Raw genomic sequence first — 26184 nt, forward strand, 5'->3', positions numbered from 1 at the left:
TCCAGTTGGTGACCAAATAATCATCTACAGGTTAATAATTTCATTCAACAAACTATTAAATATCAGAATCACGTGTCATATTAAATAATCCAAGAGAAAAATACTTACTGTTGTTTCTTCTCTTATTCTTCTAACATTGCTTTAAGGACATGTTTTTTGATACACCTTTAAATCAAAGTTTCTGAAGACTGAAGTGGAGTCCAAACATTTTTTTATATCATTATACTTTTAAGTATATTTTATCCTTGATTAACACCTTTGCATGGGTACTCTACAATGCAAGATGTTGCCGTAGAGCAAAATATTTAGCCTAACTTCCTGTTAAATTTCCTCTCTATTATATTTTCCTTCCTCGTCTGTTCAATTCCAAAACATCATTCAAGGCATATATTTGTTTTAGGGAAGACTGAGGGGAGACAGTTCCTTTCTGAAATTTTTTTTTCTCCCTATCTTGGTATTTCCTTAAATGCCAGGGAAAGCTAGAATGAGCTGGAACTTAAAAAAAAAGAGACAGACTTTGAGACAGCCTTATGGCGAAACGTGAATTCATGTCAGTGTAATGTGTCTCCTGCCTTGAATCCTTCATATTAAAAAAAACTACACTGTTAATTGTAGAAATAAACAAGAAAAAAGAGAAAATATAAATAAAGATAACTGATTTGATATTTTGATAAAAGTTTGGACATTTATACAGCTGGATCAATGATAATTACATATTCTCCCTATTGCTAACTGGCTAAGTTACTGCCTGAGGGTTGAATTATGAGATTTGACAGATCCCATAATATTATAATGCAATTTGTAAATTTAGTTCTATTTTTTTGTGGAGTAAGGTTTCTTGCTATGCTGTGATATTTTCTACCTCCTCCTCATTGAAGATTTGATTGTGCTTTGGATTGAATTTGCAGTAAATGTTTTGACATGCCTAAATACATAATATAAGAGACTTCTTCATGGTACTACTGGACTGTCAATTAAAACATTACAAACAGAAATCCTAACAAGGCTTAGGCTTGTTGGGAATACTTTAAATAGTAAACCACAATACATTTTCCTTCAGAAATTATAAATAGGATTTATTAACCTAATCCTTAAAACTGTAAACTAGCAGAACCAGCAGCTGTTGGAAAGCTGACATAGATCATTTAAATCATCCATATAACCTCAGGGGTTTCAAAATGCAGATGAAAATAGTCAAAGTGGTACAAAGTCTGTACCATAAGCTCTTTGAAATGATGTTTAAGAACCTGAAACTGTATACTCTCAAGGACAGGAAACTGTGCTTCTGAGAGAGAGACTGTCAAATCCCCAAAAGCTATTAACAACGCACAAGATGCAAGCAATGTTAAAGAAAAGAAAGTTCTGCAATAAGGAGTCATGAAATGCAGCTCAAAGGAAGTAGGGCACAGGAGAAAGATAAGTAAATATTTCTTCCCATATGTAATCCTTTTTACAATTTATTTGCACACAGAGGTTAATAAAAATGCCTAGGTTCCTTTAAAAATACACAAATCTCTGCAGTAGCTTCTAGGTATCTCCCTCTGATGACTAGTCAGTTGGAGCTCAGAGACTGGAGATGTTGCAGTAAATACCTTGAGCTGTCAGAAATGAAACTGGTGCTTGCAAGGTTTTCCTCAGCATAGGCGCTGACTCCATGGGTACTGTGGGTGCTCGAGCACCCCCAATGTTTTCACCCGCCCAGGCAGGGGCGGGGGGCGCCGCTTACCCCTCCGACGTCGCAGCACCGTACCACCTACGCAGCGTCAGTGAAAGTGCTGCCCACTAGTCTTCCCTTCGCTTTGCTCGTTCGTTCCCTGTCAGTGTCCCGCCCTCGCGGAAATGATGTCAGAAGAAGGCGGGACACTTGATATGGCTGGATGGAGGTGGGCAGGGGACAGAGGAGCATGGATGGACATGGATTGGAGGACAGGGCCCAGGGAGAGAGTAGAAATTGCTTGATATGGCTGGATGGAGGTGGGCAGGGGACAGAGGAGCACAGATGGACATGGATGGGAGGACAGGGCCCAGGGAGAGAGGAGAAATTGCTTGATGTGGAGAGGAGGGCAGGGGAGAGAGGAGAATTGCTGGATATGGATGGATGGATGGAGGACAAGGGAGAGAGGAGGACCCAGCTTTTACTTATGGATATAGAGCAAGAAATGAAGAAGAAAGGAGGAAAGTAAAGAAATAAATGGAAATGAAGCCATGGAAACGGAGTTAAGAGGAGAGATAGCAGCAGAATCAGATACTGGGCCAGCATAATCAGAAAAACAAAGTCACCAGACAAAGGTAGAAAAAATCATTTTATTTTCATTTTAGTGTTTGTAATATGTCCACTTTGAGAATTTACATCTGCTACATCTGCTGTCTTATTTTGCAATGTATAGCAATGTGTTTCTTTCTGTTTGTCTGGTATTGTGCTGCATGCAGGGTCTAACTTCTTAGGATTTCAGGTTAATTTTTGAAGAATTTGAAGAGGGGCTAGCTCTGTTCTGCATGTGTGACTGCAAGGCCAAGTGTCTGAATAGGGATCTGTTTGTTAGATTCTGAGATTTTGCTAACACATTGTTTTTCAGAGTTGGCAAGACTGTTCTCGTATGCTAATTTGGTTTGTGTCATTTAGAGTATAATGGAGCTGTAAAAGCTTACAGAAACTATTTATAATGAAAACAAAAAAGAAACAAGTTATTTTTCTTCTTTACTGGTGTAATATTTTCAATGACGCCATGGCTGGTAAAAGGGGTGTGACTACTGTGATCCCACCCCTGGATGGGTAGGGGCACCGACTAATAGGCTGCAAGAGGGTGCCAGAAATCCTAGGACCAGCTCTGCACCCGCCGGAAGTCGGAAGTTCCCTTCCCAGCCAGCCCACCTGCCCGGTGCCTGCCCTCTTCTCCTTCAGTTCTCTGCCGGTCCGTCCTCGCCTTCCTGCGTGCCACCCAGAATTTTAAAACTCATCTTACCTCGGGGTCCCAGCGGCAGCAGTGAAAGGCGAGCAGGCTCGGCGCTTCAGCCTTCCCTTCTCTCTCAGCTCTGGTCCCGCTCTCATTTTCTGTTTCCGCAAGGGCGTGACCAGAGCTGAGAGAGAAGGAAAGGCTGAAGCACCGAGCCTGCTCGGCTTTCACTGCTGCCGCGGGGACCCCGAGGTAAGATGAGTTTTAAAATTCTGGGCGGCATGCAGGAAGGCGAGGATGGACCGGCGGAGGACTGTTGTGGGAGAAGAGATCAGGCTGGGGTTGGGACTGGCATTCGGAGGAGGGGGGCCTGGAACTTGGGGGAGGGGGGCAGCGAGGGGGAGGGAGGGGGCGGGGGAATGCGCCACCTGTTAAAAAAAAATTCAGCACCCCCAATCATTTTGAAAAGTTGGCTCCTATGCCTCAGAGTGTATATTTGAGAGAGAGTGTGTGTGAGAGATGGAGTGTGTGTGTGTCAGAGAGAGAATGAGAGAGAGAGAGAGAGACAGAGAGAGAGAGAGAGACATAGTGTGTGTGTGTTTGTGTGAGAGACAGAGTGTCTGTGTGTGTGAGACTGTGTGTGTGTGTGACAGAGAAAAAGAGTGTGATAGACAGGGAGGGACATTTTCGAAAGGGATGTCTAAGTTTCGATTTGGACATCCTTGCAAAACGTCCCAATCCAAGGGCAGGGAAACCCGTATTTTCGAAACAAGATGGACATCCATCTTTTGTTTTGAAAATACCGACAGGGACGTCTAAATCCTTAAATTTCACTGTCCCTAGATTTGGACGTCCCTAGACATGGACGTTTCTGATTTTCGGTGATTTTCGAAACCAATGATGTCCATCTCAGAAACGTCCAAATGCAAGCCATTTGGTTGTGGGAAGAGTCAGCATTTGTAGTGCACTGGTCCCCCTGACATGCCAGGACACCAACCTGGCACCCTAGGGGGCACTGCAGTGGACTTCATAAAATGCTGCCAGGAACATAGCTCACTCACCTTGTGTGCTGAGCCCCCCAAACTTCCCCCCAAACCCACAACTGTACACCACTACCATAGCCCTTATGGGTGAAGGGGGCACCTAGATGTGGGTACAGTGGGTTTCTGGTTGGTTTTTGGAGGGCTGCTGTTTCCTCCAGAAACGTAAAAGGTAGGGGTGGTGGTGCTCGGTCTGCCTGTCTGAAGTGTACTCACCAACTAAAACTGCTCCATGGACCTGCAAACTGCTGTCATGGACTTGAGTATGACATCTGAGGCTGGCACAACATATTTTTACAGATGTTTTTGAGGGTGGGAGGGGGTTAGTAACCACTGGGGGAGTAATGGGAGGTCATCCCCGATTCTCTCTGGTGGTCATCTGGTCATTTTGGGCAACTTTTTGTGCCTTAGTCGTAAGAAAAACGGGTCCGGGTGAAAACGTCCAAGTGCTCGACAGGAACATCCTTCTTTTTTTTGATTATGGGTCAAGGATATCCAAGTGTTAGGCACGCCCAAGTTCCACCTTTGCTATGCCTCCGACACACACCCTTGAACTTTGGCCATCCCTGCGACGTAGTGCAGTTGGGGATGACCAAAATCGGCTTTCAATTATACCGATTTGGATGTTTCTGTGAGAAGGACATCCATCTTCCGATTTATGTCAAAAGATGGGTGTCCTTCTCTTTCGAAAATGAGCCCAAGAGTGTGTCAGAGAGTGTATGTGAAAGACAGAGAGTGAGTGAGTGAGTGTGTGCCCCCACCCCCCTCTCTCAGGACCCCCCTTTATGGTCTGAGGACCCCCTTCCACCCCACCTCTCTGGTCTCAGGACCCCGCTCACCCCTCCCTCTCCCCTGCCCTCCCTGCAGCCACTCATGTCCAGTGACCCTCCTCTCCCCCTGCCCCTCCTGCAGCCACCCAGTGACCCTCCTCTCCCCTGCAGCCACCCATGTCCAGCAATCCTCCTCTCCCCCTGCCCCCCTGCAGCCACCCATGTTCAGCGACCCTCCTCACCCCCTGCCCCCCTCCTGTCACCCATGTCCAACGACCCTGCCTCCCCTCCAGTCACCCAGGTTGTGTAGCAAATTCTTCGGGGCAGGCAGGAAAGATCCCCGGTCCTGCCTGCCCACTGCTGGCACTGGCGCTGACCCTCTCTCGCTGCCAGATCGCTGTTCAAAATGGCCGCCAACACTTCCAATGGCGGACTCGCAAGACTTCTGCTGTAGTCTTAGAGGCCGCCCTTGTAAGTGTCCATCAAACCCAGCATCCTGTTTCCAACAGTGGCTAATCCAGGTCACAAATACCTGGCAAGATCCCAAAAAAGTACAAAACATTTTATACTGCTTATCCCAGAAATAGTGGATTTTCCCCAAGTCCATTTAATAACGGTCTATGGACTTTTCCTTTAGGAAACCATCCAAACCTTTTTTAAACTCCACTAAGCTAACCGCCTTTACCACATTCTCTGGCAGCGAATTTCAGAGTTTAGAGTTGAATGCTAACAGTTAAAATTAATTGATGTATAGGCCTAATACTTCACTCACTATGCACATGGTGAAGGTGATCACTTTAGCCAAGTGGTTCAGGCATGCTTGCTTCTTACAAATTCTGCATTGCACTTCTTGTAACCCTCTCCATATTATTCCTTCACACACATGGCACATCTTGATGCACTGCTGCTGATGAAACGTGATGCTAAGGATGACATGCTTGGTCTTCCCAGAATTGCATGGATAGCTTGCTGAACATTGTTCTGAAGCCCCACTAAATTTGCCGCCCATTCTTCAACCACTGGAAGAAACAATGACTTGTCAAGTTCAGTCAGAAATTAGCAGTTTCGCTGACACTTCTTTTTTTCCCCTTCAACTCTGGATATTTGAGCATCCAAATGACAAAGGAGTTTATGGCTACTTCATCAATAATTATTGTAGAAAAGTAGCATTGGCCATCTTAGGAATGCAACCTTACAACAGTAAGTATCAAGCATCATATCTACAGCATTGATGCCACCTTTATCTTCATTATATGCCAAAATGGCCTTTGGTATGTGATCCTCTCTCAGAGAAATACCACGTTTATTGTGTTCTGCTGTGAGTAGCAACTACCCTACCATCATTCCTCATTATTTCCTCAGGAATATGCAGCTGATTGGAGTTGATTGTTCTGAAAATTTTCAGGTTATGGTTCGTAATCAAGTCCTCAGTGAGGTCAACATTTGTGTAGTAATGGTCCATTGTAATGTTTCTTCTGAAACCATATAGATGCTTGCACAACTCTTCTGCGATCAATGAGAGACTCTGCAGAGGTATGTTCTTGGCTTTTCCTGTGTATGGAAGCCAAATTATGTGGGCCAAACCTTTCATGAACAATATTAACAGAGGCAGTGTTTCACAGTAGCTGATGAAGCGATCAATTAGAGCGTGACCATCACATCAGAGACTGGAATTCATCTGGAATGACCTTCACTAGTCCACTGTTGATGAGCTCTACCATGGTCTTCTACTACCCAAATGCTACCTTGCACAGTTCTCATTGATGGTAATTAAGACACAGTCTCTTGTGGAATTTTGTCACAACATTCTTTGTCATTCTCACAAAATTATCTACGGCAAAGCCACAGGTTTCAATGTTGTCCTCTATCACTGAGACATACTCACTGAGCAAACAATCACTGCTGTCAGACTCAGGGCATTCAAGGACATTGACCACCATCTCTGTGATCAAACATTTCCTTGAATTTACTTAAAAACCCCGAGCCAAGAGTGAAGTAGGGAGCTAAGGGTCAGCTTTCCATATAGGGGCATTCCGTTGACCTGTGCAGGCCATGTTCAGTTCCCTCCTGGTCCCTGTCCCTATGTTAACCCTCAAAATACTTGGGCCCTCCATTCTCACCAAGTTCTCTAACACTGCTTCCCTTAAGGTGATCTTGGTTTTTATCTTCTAAGGAAGACTGGGGGTATTTCAATCCTATCCAATATGATTTACCTCTTGTGATCAAGTATAGCACAACTCAAAATAGCTGGCATCTATTTACAATTGGTTAAGTTACTGTACTTTAGTTGAAAAATCAATTCTGTTATTCAGTACCCATCTCTTTGCAGCTATGTGAAGCAAGATGAAAACAAAATAGTTTGCATAATTAATCCAGTCATTTTTATATCTTTCAATTACAAATTAATGGCCTAATTTACCGAACTTTACTTTGTATAGATAGATATTTGGAAAAATAAATCCCCTACTAAAACAGGCCTTAAATATAATAAAGTTCCAAGATCCTATGGAAATTCAATCAAATTTCTGTTTGCTTTCTAAGAGGAGTTATTCCATTCTTACATTTGAATCTCCTGTTTTACATACTTCATTCATTTCCTTCGCTGTTGCATCAGTAAACCAACATCTCTGGCTTTTCCAACTGAACACATTTCTGAAAAGCTGCAGACACATTTCTGTCACACCATTATGTATATTTTAAACATGAAATGAAAAATGGAAATGGAAAGAAATTGTTCCAAATTACACTGCTGTTTTATATAATTAAAAAAAAATCAACCTATTTGTCCTTTATAGGTCTACTGCCTGTGAAATCATGCCTTCCCCATTTTACTCTGCTTCACAGCCGAACTATAAATCATGTGCAATGATAAAGACTGAGAAGTCAGAGTTGAAAGGTTGTACATCACAACTTGTTTAATCATTAACTGGTAAACTGGATTTCTACATTGACCAAAAATATTTAGGGCCCTATTTATAAAGGTGAGCTAGCATTTTTAGTGCATGCTAAAAATTAGCACATGCTAACCATGTAGATTCTTTGTCATAGAGGGATCCCCTGCTTTGTCCCTTGATTCCTGAAGTATTTTATTATCTATGCAAACACTTGTGAATCCTGCTCACAATCTGCCATGGCACTTTTTCACTGATTGATATTTTTTACAGCCTGATTTTGCATGCAGAAAACCAAGTGAAATCTACAACAAAGAAAATGTTCCACTCAATGTGAAAACTCAAACGTGTGAAACCATTCTTCCCGAGCGAAACATTTCGCAACTTGATACAATCAATGGTACTAAGCCATGTAGACTACTGCAACGGAATTTATGCAGGATGGAAAGAACAAATTATAATGAAACTTCAGACCACTCAAAACACGGCAGCCAGGCTTATATTTGGAAAAACGCGATTCGAAAGCGCCAAACCCCTCCGAGAAAAACTGCACTGGCTCCCGATCAAAGAACGTATTGCTTTCAAAGTCTGCACCCTGGTTCACAAAATTATCTACGGCAAAGCCCCGGGATACATGACAGACCTCATAGACCTACCAACCAGAAACACAACAGGATCAACACGAACATACCTAAATCTCCACCTAAATCTCCACTTCCCAAGCTGCAAAGGACTCAAATCAACCTATGCATCCAGTTTTTCCTACATAAGCACACAACTATGGAACGCATTACCAAAAGCCGTGAAAACAACTTATGATCACCTAAACATCCGGAAATTATTAAAAACTAACCTGTTCAAAAAGGCATACCCTACCGACTCAACTTAAATGCCTGTAGCCTGCAACACAACAAAACCAAAGCTCATAATGGACATATAATAACTGTTCCTCTCTATGATTCTCTTGCCTAGTGGTTAGTGCAGCGGACTCTGGTCCTGGGGAACTGGATTCAATTCCCACGGCAGCTCCTTGTGACTCTGGGCAAGTCAGTTAACACTCCATTGTCCCAGGTACAAATAAGTACCTGTATATAATATGTAAACCGCTTTGAATGTAGTTGGAAAAACCACAGAAAGGCGGTATATAAGTCCCATTCCCCCCTTTCCCCTCTCTACGATTCCCTAATGTATCTGTACATACGAACCTTATTCTACCACAACAACATTACTGTATTTGTTCATACCGGAATTGGTGAACGTCTTTACAGTACTATGTAAGCCACATTGAGCCTGCAAATAGGTGGGAAATGTGGGATACAAATGTAACAAATTAATTAATTAAATGCAGCAATGATTCATAAAATTATCTTCTAAAAATAATGGTTTATTTAAAATTTGCTAAACCACTAAACTCAAACAAATCAAAAGGTTTTTTTTTACATTCTTTATTTATCAATTTTAACATTCATAATATATACTTATGAGTGATAATACACAAATCTGAAAATAAATATCCAATTAAACATAACAAATATCCAGTCCTCGATAATGTTCCAAACGACCACAAATTTAGGTAATCGATCCAAGACATACAAAGATTTCAATACTTAAAAATTAAGCATTTTCACATCTTACGTCTTTGTTGAGTATCTTGAGCCAAATCAGGAAAAACTCTAATTTTTGTACCCTAAAACAAGGAATCCAAGTGTCTCAGAGAAAGTTTAAGGACTGCGTCTCCAACGCAAAAGTTACCAATAATGTTGTTCTTTGAGTAATAACCTCAAGAGAAGATTCAAGAAATGCTGTGAGATTCATTGCGCCTTGTTGTAAATTATCTGGTGACTTCCCATCAGTTTGAATATAATAAGCACGAGTTATAGGCGGCAACAAATTCTCTGGCATTCCCAGAATTTCCATCAAATATTTTCTAACTATTTGAGTTGGTGCGACCAAAGGAGACCTAGGAAAATTTATAAACCACAAAGTTAATCTTTTAGATTGGTTTTCCAAATACTCCAAGCGTCGTAAAGTATAGTTTTTGTCTTTAATTAAGGTTTGTCCCACAAGTTCAAGTTTTTCAGTTTTTTCTGACAACCTCTTAACCTCAGAGGCTTGGAGTGTACTAGTCTGCATCTGATTCAGTACAGTCGCTGAAAGAACTTTAATAATCTACATATTTTTCAAGATTAAATTTTGTAGAGTAGATTGGGTAGATGAAGTTAAGTCCCACAGTGACTCCAGTGTCACTACAGCAGGTTTTTCTAACTTTCCCACTAAAAAATCCGGAAGGGGGACCTTAGAAGCTTGCTCCAGGGTACTCACTGTTTTTTTCCAAATCTTGAGCAGCTGTTAGTCCCGGTCCAGCTTGGGCTCCAGTTGTCAGCTCGTGCAGGCTCCCTCCCTGTTCACCTGGTTCTCGTCCAGAGGCCATGGCGCCAGGGCTTGCATCGAAAGCTTCCCTTCCGGGTTGTGGGGGTGCCACACGCTCGATGGGGCTCAGGGAAGCCCCATCTACACTGCCGTCTAGCGTCGGAGTGTCAGCCCCGGCAGAAAGAGTCGTCGCCAGCTCGGGACCGGATCGAACTCGGAAGTGTTCCAGCGTTGTCTGGTGCGATTGGGGCATTCCGCCTGAAACAGGAGGAGGGAGCACCTCGGACTCTGCCTCTCCTCTTACCCATCTGAAATCGGGTAAGAATCGCACAAGGTTAGCCCGTGAACAAGTCAGAGCGCGTCCGTTTGGGCTGTTCAGACCATCGCCATCTTGGATCATAATTCGCACCAGCTTCAAAAGTTTTAAATAAAAATAATAAACCAAATAATAAAGGAACTCTAATAGCAAAAAGAAAAGACGTACACTTTCAAGATCAAACATGCTCAAAGAAGTTTCCTGGAAGATGCACTTGTAAAATTAAAAAGCTAGAAATATATAAACATATTAAAAATATTAATTATCCAACCCAAATGCTTACAAAAAATAATGTTTTCACCAAATTCTTACATTTTTAAAAAGAGTTTTCTGCCCTTATATGAACAGGTAGCTGATTCTATATATATAAAAAAAGGAACCAATCAAAAATATGCTTTCTCTCTTGTTGAAATGAGAAAATGTACATGTAGGGACTGTTGGGAAAATGATAGTAGAAGTTTATTTCTATGCAGTCAGCTAAAAATTAACCTTTATCTTTGCAGCTTATCAGCCCCAAAGGGGAAAAATAGAGTTATCCTGCAATTCAGGATCTGCTTATTTCTTCTGTATGTGACCAATAATTGGATTAACTTCCTTTTCTTATGCTGTCTTGCACCTCAGCATTTTATTATGTGTATATCAAGGGACCTCATAGATCTCCCAGGACCACCAAAAAAAACATCACAATAAAAGTGGTTTGATTGAATTGAAGCAGCAAGATGAAAATCCTCATTTTACATAGAACATAGAGATTGGATATGATATATTCAGGTAAGAACATACTTATTTCTGAGGGTATTTGAGAAGTGACTGGTGGGCCAGAGCAGGCTTAAGAGGTGAGCCAGTGAAGCAATGGGTCTAGGCACTAAAGCTTAAGTGTGTCAAAAGTCTGCTTCACTGGCTTACCCTTCTAGCAACAGGTGCTTCTTCTTTTGTGCCTTCCTGTCTCTCTTTTATTCTGCTGCTGCCACCAAGGGAGGATATAAAAAAGTGAACATGTACTTCCTGTATTCTGAGAAAGAGAAAGCGTTCTTGTATTTTAAAGCCTTCTGTAATATTGTGTCAATGGAATGGTGGGCATGAAGGAACAAACCTGTGCCACTGTATGGGGGCTTTTCACGCTGAGAAAAGGTAGGAAAATAATTCTAGAATAGATGCTTGGCTGGGAGCAGAAAATAAGGCATGTGCAAAGGTGATGGTGCTGAAGTTGTAACAGGCTAGAAGAACAGTACTGATGCAAGAGGCAGGTGAGAGAAGAGGGTTGGGGCTGCTGTTACACCTGAGACTAGGAGGCTGATGCTGGTAGGTGTTGGAGTGATGAGAGGAAGAAAGATACAGTTGGGGGGGGGGGAGTAAAACATACTTAGGGGAAGGTAAAGGGGGAAGGACTTAAGAACTAATGTTAGGGTAAGGAGGCAGAAAGGGCAGGGTAAATGAATATTGTAGAAATAAGTAGTAGTAGATGGGCAGATGGTGGGGAAGGGGAGAATATGGTATGGGGAGAGGCAGGGGTAATGGACGCTGGGGGAGAGGGATAAATTCAGAGGACAGACACTATAGTACTGTATCTGATATCCTGATATGACAATGTCAACAAATCTATGTAAGCCACATTGAGCCTGCAAATAGATGGGGGAATGTGGGATACAAATGCAATAAATAATAATAGTAGAGGTTCTCAACCCAGTCCTCTGGCCACACCAAGCCATTAAGGTTTTCAGGATATTCACAATGAATATATCTGTGATAAATTTCCATACAATGGGGATACTGATACTGGGTAGGGTGGAAGAGTAGGGATTATGAGGACAATGGGAACTAAGTAACTAGGTGGGCAGAATGAATAGTGCTATGAGAATAAGTACAGAAATTTGAGGATTAGAGATAGTTTGAGGGACCTGGAAGATTTAAGAGATAATTGGAAGTGACAGAGGACTAAAGATATGGTGAGAAAAAGGGAACAGATAATTGAAGTAAGTGAGATAGGGTAGAAATATAGGAGATAAAAAAGGGAATGGGAGCCTAGATAGGTGAATAGACATATTTCTTATGTCTATCCTCCTATCTAAGCTTCCATTCTCTCTTCCCTCAGTGGCACGTAAAAAGTATGGGGTGAGAGGAAGGTTGATGAGTACTGAGGGTGGAAATGGGGGACTAGAAAGTGTATGTCAAATGTAGAGAATAGGAGGCCTGGAAGGAATGAGAAAGAGGGGTGTGAGAGGACTTGAAGCAGGCTGAGTGTCCAGCAATCAAACAGTTCAGGTCTTGTGGAAGCTGGATCCCAATAACTTCTTTTGACTTGGTTTAAATAAAATTTGAATGGAATCAGGTAAATCATAGAAATGGGCATCCTACAAGGAGGATGAATGAGATATTCTAACATATTTTTGTCTTTCACCAGTTGACATCCAGCAGGCAAATCTCCTTTTCTCAGAAAGATTGGTCAGTACCTCAAGTCTACACAGAATGAGAAGAGATTAGAAGCAGACTGAAGCCTTCATACCAGTGTAGGGAATCTAGAGGGAGGGATTGTATTGAATATATAGATGTGAGACAGTAACTCCATGGAATACTGAGCATCTAATGGAGTAAGAAGAGAAGTAAAAGTTCCAAAAAAGAACTTAATAGAGGAAGAATAGTAGATAATCTGTCTTCCAGGATTCAGATCACAGAGAGGAGAGCAGTGAAGTAAAAAAAATTCAACTTCAAGAAGAGAATTCCAATATGTATATATTATTTTGTTTTAATGTTTTCTCTCACTTGATTATCTATGAAGTAACATGTGAATTTATTCTAAAACACTAGCACATTATCTGGTTGATATTCAAGGCAATTCAAGCAAGGAGAAGAGGCTCCTACCTGCTTAAATTGTACTCAGTGAGACAGATACTGATATTCAGCGGCACTTGACAGGGCAGTACCACTGAATATCAGCTCTGATAGGCCATTTCAAAAGTGGACAGGAGAAATATATTCTGGAAGCATAGTCAGGAGAAGCCAAGAGCTATGTGGGTGCTGGCAATATTTAGTGCCTGACCCTCTATAGCTAAGTGACCAAATAAGACCTCATAAAGAGCAATTCTAACTTTGGTCATTTAGCTGTGAGGGGTCCAGCAATGAATATTGGCTGCATACATTTTGGGTCACCACTCTAATGCCTCCCCCTTTCTGAGTTCCCCAATCCCCAAAGCAGGCACACTCTCTGATCCTCAAACAACTCCTAATCCCTGAGACAGGTCCTTCCTCCAGTCCTTAAACCCCTGGATCCAACACCTCCTGATCCCATCCCAAAATGGAAGCCCCTTCCTGCACCTCCCCCCAGCATCTGTCTTCACTCCTAGGACTTACCAAGGAAAGATCCCTGATATTTAATGGAACAATGCTGCAGAGGTCCACTTTCTACTCCTGCCCAGGAGGCTCCAGGTGTAAGAATGGTTGCACTGACCCCGAGCAGTAGTCTCACAGTATTACTACTAGGAATCAGCCTTCCATATAAGAACAGCAGCATGCCTGATATGGAAGGCCAGCCTCTAGCAGTAGAACTGCAAGAATACCGCATTTCATTTAGTGGTTTTAATAACAAATGAATGATCACTTCATAAGTCAATCAATGCAAAATGTTCATTTTTTGAAATATATCTTTGCTTTTACAAGTCAGTTCCAAACTTGAAACATCTCTTAAAATCCCCTCTTTACAAGTTATCAAAACTGGATCTAACGAGCCTAATGGATTCCAATTACGTAAGAGTCCACTGTTCTTCCACTTCCTCTACCTCTTCCCTCCCTGCTAGCTCCCCCATAAGGCACATTCTTCTTTTATCAAAGATGGTATTTCTGAAACCAAGGACTTTGAGATTAGCATGTCTGGACTCTATCTTAGATTTTATATCAAATCTATACTGTTTGATAATCACTAGTGTTATTTGTTTTTTACTTTGTCATGAAACAACTAGCCACCCGCCTGGGGCTACCCCTGTGACCACTTAGAGATTCTATCCCCAGCACAGATCAGATCCACCTGCACCTCCCACTTGTGTTGTACACTAACACTCTCCTCCCAATGACTGGGGCCCAACCACCTCTGGGCGAGTCTCCCGCTCTCAAGGTGTTCTCCAGTGATTTTAAGGTTACTGGGTCCACACTCCCAATGGTCCCACAGTTCCTAGAAGGCACTCACAGACTCTACACACAAACCACCAGAATTCTTAGTCAGTCTAGACAAGCAGAGGGAATAAACTAAAACTGTTTATTGTCATGAAAGAGAACAATGAACAGAATAGGTGCAATCAGCAAACAAATCACAGGTAATTGAAACAGGATTACATATAACACTATCTAAACATTTGTTTAATATCTAAATAGTAGTTGGGGAGATCAGGACATATAGCTGCCCACAGATTATCAAATATAAGAGCCCTGTTTACTAAGCTGCAGTGTAGGAGCTCAAACTTTTTTAGCGCGCACTAATGCTAGAAACACCCATAGGAATATAATCCTGGGATTAATTTATAGTGGACTGGGTAGATGGACACAACCCATTGGTCTGGACTGGTCTTATAGGACTAAAGGAAAGAAAGTTGTCAGACCCCTGACGTAGGCGCTGTGCGCTGAAACACGGACCGTGTTGGGTCCATTTAAGTATTGTTTCATCAACGTATACCATTAAAGACTTGATCCCTTTTATTTGGAGGCCCTTGGTGCTTTTTGTTGTGTCTGTAGCAGCTTTAAACATAAACATGCACCACCTGCTGGCCAAACTAGAGAAGTACACTTCAAGAAATAATACAATTTTACAGACTTAAAAATCCACTGTTTTGTCACATACTTAGCTTATGCTTTTTCAGTAGTAGCTAATGGTGAGGTATAGTGGCTGTTTCTTTGTGCTTGGGAAAGCTTAAAATCTTGGATTCCAATATTCAGCAACAACCGTCAGTTAGGCATGAAAATGAAAGTATTCTATAACTCCACACCTAACTCCTGGGAACGCCCATGTCCACCTTTTTTGCCACACCTCTTTTGAAGTTGTGTGTTTGAAAAATATGGTGTGCAGGTTATAGACTAGGGGTAGACCAGAGATCCGCACACAAAAAGTAATTGGTACCAATTAGTGCTTGTTAAGGACAATTAATGATTGTCGTTTGGTGCAGATATGTGATCTGTGCCCAAAATTATGCCTCAAACTTTGGGCGACCTATACAGAATTTGGTCATACAGTGCAGTCTGCTTAAGTACAAGGGTCTGGAACCAAAGAAATACATGCAGTTAACCGGAGCGTGCACTTAACCGTTGTGACCCAAAAAAGAAGCTTGACATCTGATAAACATACTGTTTATTATACGTACAGTATACAGTCTCTGTTAACTGACGTTAGGCTTACTTGAAGTAATCTGTCATAGTACTCTGTACACTCTTGTGTCAGTGAGTTCCATAGACTATGTCTGTCAGACAGTAAAAACTGTCATAGCACGGACATTCAGTGGACTCCAGGTCAGCATGTGCCTCGCTGCTCATTTCATCATCTGTTTCATCATCAGCTGTTGCATGCATGTAGGCGCATATCTGGACATCAGTGCTGTCATCAGCTGTTTGTAGATCGTAATCAACAGCTACATAGTGATGAAACTCCTCTTCAGTAGCACCGACTGGGATGTCAATAGCCTGTTCATCTGACGTGTTTGCAAAAGCTGCATCTGTTCCGTCCCTCTCCACATCCCTAACAAAGCTTGCCCATTTGTAGCAGTTCACAATGGTTGTCTGTGTAACATGATTCCAGGCTTCTTTCTGCATATTGTGATAATGATGAGGCTATTATAAAGAGGAAGCTCCCACCTCAGGATCCCAGGTCCCTCTTTCACTCAGGGTGAGCTGGTTCTCAGTATGCAGATTTTATGCAAATTAGTATCCTACCCCTTTCTGCTCAGGGTGACCTGCTTCTCAAAAGGCAAACATAGTCAGGTCTCACCAATCAGGCTATTTTCATACACATCTTTATTCCAGCCTCTGGGGCACACTTCTTTTAGCTTAAAACACTTTCACAAGCTTAAACAGTTCTTCCGGCTTAACCATTTCATTTCTTCCTACTCAGTGCAATCTTCCATTTTAAACATTTCTTCTTGCACAGTTCAATATCCATAGATTTCTCCCCCCCCCCCCCCCCCCACCCCCCGGAGCCCTCTCACACAGCCATTTGGGCTCAGTACTAACTCAGTCCCTGGACACACCATCCCTCCTTGTAGCACACAGCTCTAGACACACAGTCTCTTCATCTTGGACACCCAGTCCCTCTTCACTGTTCTAGACACACAGTACCTCCTTGAACACATAGTTCTTATTCTTGATACTCTAGGGCCTTCTTACCCCAGCCAGCTTCCTTCTTGGGAACACACAGTTCTACCCCCAGTCCAAAGGGCACAGCCAGTACTTCTCATGGGGGTCCCTCCTGCTTCAGTTACCAGCTCTCTTCTTCAGCTGCCAGCTCTCCTTCCCCCCACACAACTCAGGTGGGGTCTTAAGTGGTTAATGGCCAAACAGGACCCAGCCCATAACCGGCTGCACCTGTTTCCACCTCCAGGACTCTCCCCGGTCCTAGCGACCTCCAGCTATACAGCCCTTACTGGCCCCCTTTTGTGCCTCACCCAGCCCTTCTCCCTGGACATTTTAGGGGGTCAGCGCCCTCTAGGGGCCTAACCAGGGTAGGACAGCCTCTTCCTTATCACAATATGTAGGGAATCCAATAGTGATAGATTACAAGCCAGTTCAACAGCACGTTTATCCTTGCCAGTCTGGTCATTATTATTATTATTATTAGCATTTGTATAGCACTACCAGATGCACGTAGCGCTATGGTCATCCATAACGCTCATCAGACGACATAGCACAAGAGCCCGATAATGTTTTTCGAAATTGGCTATTATGCCCTGATCCATAGGTTGGATCAGAGAGGTAGTGTTTGGTTGCAGGAAGACCACCTTGATGTTAGACAGCCTGACATCATCACTGTGTGCAGCACAATTATCACAAAGCATCAAAATATGATGCTTTTGTGCCCACATTCTAGTGTCTAACTTCTTTAGTCACTGCTTCCAAATTTCCCCAGTCATCCATGAATTTGCGGTAGCCTCATATGACACAGGAAGTCGCTTAACATTCTTGAAGCAACGGGGCTGATTGCTCTTTCCAGTGACGAGTGGTTCCAACTTCTCACTCCCATCCATATTGCAGCAAAGGAGGATCGTCAGTCAGTCCTTCAATGTTTTACTTCCTGTAGTTTCGGCTTATTTGAATGCAAGTATTCCATCAGGAATCACTCACCACTAAAATCCGTTTTCGTCAGCATTGAAAATGTCACAAGGTGCAACTCGTTCAGGAGTGGAGGAGTGGCGGACTTTGGCCCTGGGGAACTGAGGAGCTGAGTTTGATTCCCACTTCAGGCACAGGCAGCTCCTTGTGACTCTGGGCAAGTCACTTAACCCTCCATTGCCCCAGGTACAAAATAAGTACCTATATACAGTGGCGTAGCAAGGGCAGGGAGGTGGGGGCGGTCCACCCCGGGTGTCATCGGGTGGGGGGGGGGTGTTCCGCTCCCGCTGCTCCGCCTTTAAAACTTTTTTTTTCGAAGCGCTGGAGAGTAGCAGGCAGCGTGCCTCACGTCTGCCCTGCTAGTAAAGAAGATCTCGCTGACGTCGTCGCCCTTCCCACATTGAGTCCCGCCCCCCTCTGACGCAACTTCCTATTACCGCGAGGGCGGGCAGGACTCAGTGTGGGAAGGATGACGACGTCTGCAAGATCTTCTTTACTAGCAGGGCAGACGTGAGGCGCGCTGCCTGCCACTCTCCGGCACTTCGAAAAAAACAGCTGGGGGGGACTCAGAGGGGAGAAGGGGTTTGAGGAGGGGTGGGGCGCTCAAAGGGGTGTTTAAAGGGGATTAGGGAGGGTGGGAGAGCATCAAGGAGGGGAGAAGGGGATTGGGGAGAGTGGGGGCGCTCAGAGGGGTGCTTAAAGGGGATTAGGGAGGGTGGGAGAGAATCAAGGAGGGGAGAAGGGGATTGGAGAGGGTGGGGGCGCTCAGAGGGGTGCTTAAAGGGGATTATGGAGGGTGGGAGAGCATCAAGGAGGGGAGAAGGGGATTGGGGAGGGGTGGGGGACCTCCGAGGGGTGCTTAAAAGGGATTAGGGAGGGTGGGGGAGCTCAGAGAGGGGTGCTTAAAGGGGGTTAGGGAGGGTGGGGGAGCTCAGAGAGGGGAGAAGGGGATTGGGGAAGGGTGGGGGAGCTCAGAGGGGTGCTTAAAGGGGATTAGGGAGGGTGGGGAGCTCAGAGAGGAGAGAAGGGGATTGGAGAGGGGTGGTGGAGCTCAGAGGGGTGCTTAAAGGGGATTAGGGAGGGTGGGAGAGCATCAAGGAGGGGAGAAGGGGATTAGGGAGGTTGGGGGAGCTCAGATGGGTGCTCAGGGAAGGGAGAAGGGGATTGGGGAGGGTGGGGGTGCTCAGTGGGGGGAGGGAAGTGCTCAAATGGGAGAAGGGGTCTGAAGCTGGAACTGGGGGTCTGACAAGGTGGCAGGAGGGAAAATGGGTCCATGCCTGGGGCAGGTGGGAGAATGGGTCTGGGGCTGAAAGAGGGGGATGCAAGGCATGTGGTGGATGAAGGGGACTGGAACTGGGGGCTGAAAAGAGGGGGCAGAGAGAGAGGGGACAAATTTACTCCGGATTTTACTTGGTGTAATTGACTGTGACTAAATTAAGTCACATGGATCAGTGCTCTGTGTGTTCTATAAACTGCACAGTAATGTAGCCTTATTCTATAAAATATGCCTAAATTAAAGTATATTTTATAGAATACACCTAAGCAAATTTAATTTTGGCACCACATTTTTAGTTGTGACATATAGAATCTATTCCTAAATCCAGTATGGCCCCATCGAATGTGGATTCCATTACAAGCTACTGGAACAGTTCTTGCTGTACAGAATCCAGAGTCTCTCTGCTTCTAGAGGACCCCACTTAGAACAAATGTCATAATCGGTGCCTATAGTAGGTGCTCCTATTATAGAATTACTCCCCAAGTGTGCATGCATTTTGTTATCTAAAGTATTTATTATGTCTTAAAAGGTCTTTTTCAATATACACTTCTGTTAATCAGGCATATCAACAGATGTGTTTTTAATGTATATTAGGAAGCTGATGAATCAAATACTTTTGAGCTAGACCAAATTAGTAAACCTATTTGTATCAGCATATCCCTAATTGTACCAGTTCTAATAAGAATGCAACTCAGCAGCGCCAGAGAGAATTTCTCATGCAAATTACAGCACTGAGAGGAAATATCAAAGCAATATAAGCACAAATTCCCCACTGAAAAATAATCTCAGCAGATAATGCTAATAACAAATGTATTATTGTTAATTTCTAACAAGCTTTTTTTTTTGAATATATAAAATCAAATTAACATTATACTTTTTTGGCATTCTTAGAATTAGTTAATATCGGAATGATTTACTGATGGTGCCAATACAGTACAGCATTTTCCTAAAAATATTTCATGCTCTGTTAGTTTCTAAGGAAACTGCACTTGTAGGTAAATTATATTGCAAAGACTTCAAACTTACTTTCATAACGGATTAGGAAGCCAACACTGGATCGACTGTTGTCAGTGGTAAACAGTAGGTACATGTAGTTGCCAGTGCTAATAAGGAACTGTGGTGCCTGAGTACCATGATACTCTCCAATTAATGGGGATGAATTAGCAGGCCCATCTCGAACTTCTAATGTATCATAGTTAACTTCAGTCTGGAATCTGCAAATAAGAGGTTTAGTTTGAAAACATAAAGAAGTAAAACCAGTTCTAAGATATATAAGTGCAACTGGTCAACATTTGTAATGAATTGTATTACCATATTATGTCAGCCAAAAGAAATGTCAAAAATCATTCTCACATTGCAGAACACGTACACTTTTAGGTAACTGGTTTTAAAACAGTTCTAAGTTATGCCATCTTAATTATGCACTAGAAAATAAATGACATTAGGAAGCACAACTAAAATAATTTTAGTAAACAGGTCCTTAAAGTGTGGTAAAGCTCTGAAGTTATCATATTGTCAGTTGCAAATATTAATGTATAGTAACTGCAAAGCTTGTGTAGTAACTGTTGGGGTGGGGGTGGGGGGTGGTACCCAGCATCTATTGCAGCTAAGTGTGATGATGATAACAGGGTTTTATCAGTGCTATCCAGGGGCGTAGCCAGACACACAATTTTGGGTGGGCCTGGGCCCAAGATGGGTGGGCAGAAGAACTCTGCCTTGGCCAACAAGTGATTTGGTCTCTCCCTCGCTCACCTGCATGCCATATGGTCTCTCAAATATCCCCCTCCCCTGCATACCTTGTAAATAGCAGATTTTCACCGGCAGCAAGCAGCAGCTAATACACACTGCTCATGTTGGCCCCACAGCCTTCCCTCTGATGCAACCTCCTGTTTCTGCATAGGTGGGAATACATCAGAGGGAAGGCTGTGGGGCCAGTGCAAGCAGTAGGTATCAGTCGCTGCTCACTGCAGGATAAGATCTGCTACTTAAAAGGTATCCAGGCAGGACAGTTGTTGGGAGTTTTCGGCTAGTGGGGCTTGGGGATCCCTGCCAGCCACATCATAGGTATGTTGCTACTGGGTGGGCCTGAGCCCAAAGTGGATGGGCCTGGGCCCACCCAGACCCACCCTTGGCTACGCCACTGGTGCTATCAGTAATATACCAAAGGGTCTGTGCACACTTTGGTCAAAGAAAGTAGTATCTTAGCCTTAATTGCCCAATTCTCTGTTTGCAGTGATAAAGTTGGCTGACTTTGAAGATCTCCAGGTCTTAGGTCTTCTTCTCAACACTTCTTCACCTTGTTTCCTACTCTGACTTTGACATTAACCAAATCAATAAGAAAACCCTGTCTACCTAGTGGGTGTACCCCTTAATGTGTCCTGCTTCAGCATATTACTATTTGTTTTTACTAGCATTTTAAAATAAACAATTAATTATGGGTCCCTAATTATCCTAGCCCACAGCATCAGCCTAACATCATCTTTCATTAGCTCTTACAATCTTAACTCACAGTCACACACTTCCTCAGTTTATGAAAAAAAAATGTTTAATACAATCTTATGGCATTATGTACCATACTCACAACTTTCAACTGAACAGTAGAACATCTGCTAACTCAACTGTGAGCAACTCTCTGTCCTTAACATTTTTCCCTCACCCTCACAGTCCTTGAAAAGTTCTCACAGTGTAAACTCAACTTACTTTTTACATATTCACTAAAGTTTTACTACCTTTAAGTCAGGAGATTTGGTAATTTCTGGGATTAAAGGTAGTAAAACTTTAGTGAATATGTAAAAAGTAAGTTGAGTTTACACTGTGAGAACTTTTCAAGGACTGTGAGGGCGAGGGAAAAATGTTAAGGACAGAGAGTTGCTCACAGTTGAGTATATATATATATATATATATATATATATATATATACATACATACATACACATACACATATACATCTTCACACTGTCACAGCTCCCTCCCAACGGCCTCTACAGAAGCAAATTCAAATTAGGTCTTATATACTGCTAAAATCCCCTTTCCAGGGTTCACCGAGTTTTATATCAATTAAATTACTGACTTAGAACAATACAAGAGAGATCAAGCCTATTAACAGTAAGAGGAAATAGAGAAATAAGACCATTATTAAATTGGACTTGGGGAAAATCCACCATTTCTGGGATAAGTAGTATAAAATGTTTTGAACTTTTTGGGGATCTTGCCAGGTATTTGTGACCTGGATTGGTCAGGTATTTGTGACCTGGATTGGAAACAGGATGCTGGGCTTTATGGACCTTTGGTCTGTCCCAGTATGGCAATACTTATGCACTTATGTATGTACTTATAAGAGCCAACATTCCTGTGAATTTTATGGTAATGGTTAATCACATGATAGTCAAAATACATTGTATTACCTTTAAAATCTGTTCACTCACACACAACATCATGTATGGTGAAGCTCCAGAATATATTCTTAATCTCATTGATCTACCATCAATAAATGCAGTATTGTCTGCAAGGTCCTACCTCATTCTCCATTTTCAAACCTGCAGTAATGTTAAATACAAGACTCTTTTTGCATCATCCTTCCCTTACATCAGTCCGAAATGTTGGAATGTCCTACCGAAACAACTTAAGGAGCTTGCCGACAACCAACTGTTCAAGAAGTCCTTAAAGACGTTCTTATTCGTCATGGCTTACTCCACTGGCAACTCCAATGCTTATCCTCTCCCACTTGCCGTCGCTTCACCCCTGTCATCTACCCTGTGTTATCCCCTGTTCCTACCCTCCTGTCACTTTCTGGTTCTGGGCCATCATTGTCCTGTTTTGTATCCTGATTTATTGTAAGCCACATTGTGCCTGCTCATGTGGGTAAATGTGGGGTAGAAATGTACTAAAATAAATCAATCACATGATAGTCTGGGAATAAAAAGTTTTTTTTAATGTCTTCCTAAAGCTGAGGTAGTTGCTGTCAGTCCTAATATCAGTGGGGAGAGAGTTCCAAAGAGAAATCACTAATACTGGTAAGAGTGAGTTGTACGACAGAGAGGATATTATTTATTTTTTTATGAAATTTATTCCCCACATTTTCTTGTACAATTTTGAGTTCAATGTGGCTAACAAGCTAAAAAGAAGTCATTACAAAATATGAAACAAAATACATAAACCCACACATATCAATAAGGAAAAAATCACAAATATATAAATAATTCAATAATAAAGCAGAATGGGGATAATAGAAGGGGGGGATTAGGCACCAGGATCAAGTGACATAAATTTTTTGAAAAGAAAAGTGTTTAAAAACTTACGAAAAATCAAATAATCAAGTTGAGATCTTATCTTTTTTGGCAAGGAATTCCACCATTTAGTACCTTGGTATGAAAATGTAGCTGAATATATAGATTTATAAACTACTTTCTTACAGGTAGGAAAATGAAGACACAAGTAGTTTCTTGCACCAAAGATTGAATTGTGAGAAGGCAAAGTAACAAGGGGCAGCATATAGTCAGGGGCAACACCATACAAATTCTGAAATATGAGAGCACAGAGTTTGAATACAATCCAGGTCCTAATGGGAAGCCAATGTAAATGTGTCAGCAAAGGAGTAGCCCTCTCAAAGCATGACAAGCCTAGCAGCAGTATTTTGAGTAGTTTGCAATTTCCTTAAGATACATTCTTTACGCCCTGCATATATAGAAATGCAATAATCAAATTGGGTCAAAACAAGAGATGGACAAGTAATCTGAAAATATCAATTGAAAAAAGGGCCTAATGTGCTCCAGCTTCCAAAATAATTTAAAAGATTTTTAGTAACCACTGAGGACACGTGAGATTCAAAGTTTACGTGCTGATCAAGAACAACCCCTAATATTTTTAGAGTGGATTCCATAGGATAGGAAAGTCAGTGCTAAAATTGCTGCAGGGATCATGGTCAAACAAATTGGTTATTACCAAAAATTTAGTCCTTTCCTGATTTAATTTTAGCCTGAATTCAGAGGCCCAGGATTCCATTAAATCAAGGCCAGTTTTAATCCTATATAGAATTCCCTGGATGTCCCCTCGAAAAGGGATGTAAATAGTGACATCATCTGGCTAGATAAACGGATGGAATCCCATTGACTTAAGTCTCCCCCCTAGCGGAGCCATCATGACAGCTTTCTATCACCTTGACCAATAAGGGAATGGAAACATCTATTCCTATAGGTGTCTCTAATGTTGGCACACGCTAATTGTTAGTGTGCATTAAAAAGTTAGCACACCCAAAGCACGGCTTAGTAAACAGGGCCCTAAATGTGTTTTTTATTGTACTTTTTACTTTTACTTAAATACTTTGACCTAGTATTTTAAACAACACTGGAAGGCACTGTGTGCAGTGAAAAGCACATGTTTGCAAAATGTAGGTACTAGCATACTCTTTGTAAAGTCATCAGAGTAAGGGAAGACAGAGGGATGGCCTATAGAACAGTGGATTTAAGAACCACAGGGATTTGAGATGAATGCGATTTGAGGTAGACAGCGTGGAGAAATTGGCCGAAATGGGTCCAATGGCAGAGGTAGGAGTGAGTGAAAGTGCTGAGTTATAGGAAAGAGAAATATGCTCAGGTGAATGTTTGCTGAATGAAAACTAATGAAAACATATTTTGTAGTAAAGACTAATGATAGATAAGGGATGAACTCATTGTCTACAGTCTCTTAGCTAAAAAAAGAACCAAGGTAATTTACTGGCAGTCTGTGCAATAATTTCACAATGGTTTGAGGCTTCACCTGCTAACTGATGAACTACAAAGTCTGAATATTATGTAATGTTTTTATTCCAACATAGTCTACCAAAAAGACATCAATAGAGAATTCACAAAAACATCACTGCAGAACTGAAATGTATTTTTATAGATGCTCACAGCTGTTAATCTTGTGTAGCATTATGTAAATGATGCTGGGGGTGCAAATGGGAGCTGTAGCTAAGCCCTCAGGAGCAAAGCATTCAGAAATATATTTTCCATGCAATAAACTAAACTAAAGTAAATCTTTTAATAACTACTTCTTAAAAAGAAGATTTAAACTACTATTTATTTGGAAAATAAGGGGGTCTTTTACTAAAGATTACTGTGTGTTGTGTGCATCAGGGCCCATTGAGTCATGTGGCAGATAACTTGCACTAATCTTTAGTAAAAAAAAAAACCAAGCCCTCTATATTAAATATGCAGGTTGCTTTAAATCAGAGCTTGAAGTCATCTTTGCATCCAGAAATCTAGCTCTAGTTATATACACCTCTAAAAAATATTAAAATTGTATTTCAATTTCGAATTAAGGGATAGCATCTCTACACAGTTTTAGGTATGTAGAGAAGTACTTTTTGTAAATCTTCAATATGAGCACTTGAACACCTAAGTCACATGAAATTATATGTTTAATTGAATAGTATCCTGCTTATAATCGAACGAGAAAAACGCCCAAGTTCCGACCTAAATCGGGAGATGGACGTTTATCTCACAAAAACGAATAAAGCGGTATAATCGAAAGCCGATTTTTGGACGTTTTCAACTGCACTCCGTCGCGGATGCGGACAAAGTTGATGGGGGCGTGTCAGAGGTGTGGCGAAGGCGGAACTGGGGCGTGGTTATCTGCCGAACAAAGATGGGCGCATTTCACCGATAATGGGAAAAAAGTATGCGTTTTTAGCTAGAATTTAGGACACTTTTCCTGGACCCTGTTTTTTCACGAATAAGGCCCCCAAAAGTGCCCTAAATGACCAGATGACCACTGGAGGGAATCGGGGATGACCTCCCCTGACTCCCCCAGTGGTCACTAACCCCCTCCCACCACAAAAAATGATGTTTCACAACTTTTTATTTTCACCCTCAAATGTCATACCCACCTCCCTGGCAGCAGTATGCAGGTCACTGGAGGAGTTGTTAGGGGGTGCAGTGGACTTCAGGCAGGTGGACCCAGGCCCATCCCCCCTACCTGTTACAATTGTGCTGCTTAATGCTTATTAGTCGTCCAACCCCCCCAAACCCACTGTACCCACATGTAGGTGCCCCCCTTCACCCCTTAGGGCTATAGTAATGGTGTAGACTTGTGGGCAGTGGGTTTTGAGGGGGATTTGGGGGGCTCAACACACAAGGGAAGGGTGCTAAGCACCTGGGAGCTCTTTTACCATTTTTTTTGTTTTTGTAAAAGTGCCCCCTAGGGTGCCCGGTTGGTGTCCTGGCATGTGAGGGGGACCAGTGCACTACGAATCCTGGCCCCTCCCACGAACAAATGCCTTGCATTTATTCGTTTTTAAGCTGGGCGCTTTCATTTTCCATTATTGCTGAAAACCAAAAACGCCCAGCTCA

The 26184-nt window shown here is 42.4% G+C and overlaps 1 protein-coding gene across 1 annotated transcript in view; it reads right to left on the minus strand.

Annotated features, from left to right (window-relative positions):
- The window catches only part of CSMD1 (CUB and Sushi multiple domains 1), a 2896277-nt gene that overhangs the window by 911148 nt on the left and 1958945 nt on the right, over nt 1–26184 (minus strand). Inside the window, exon 17 of the mRNA XM_030195161.1 lies at nt 19883–20070. Coding sequence (XP_030051021.1) covers nt 19883–20070 — 188 coding nt within the window. The remainder of the gene's footprint in view (nt 1–19882; nt 20071–26184) is intronic.

Source organism: Microcaecilia unicolor, chromosome 3 (genome assembly GCF_901765095.1).
Source record: "Microcaecilia unicolor chromosome 3, aMicUni1.1, whole genome shotgun sequence".
NCBI classification, from domain to species: domain Eukaryota; kingdom Metazoa; phylum Chordata; class Amphibia; order Gymnophiona; family Siphonopidae; genus Microcaecilia; species Microcaecilia unicolor.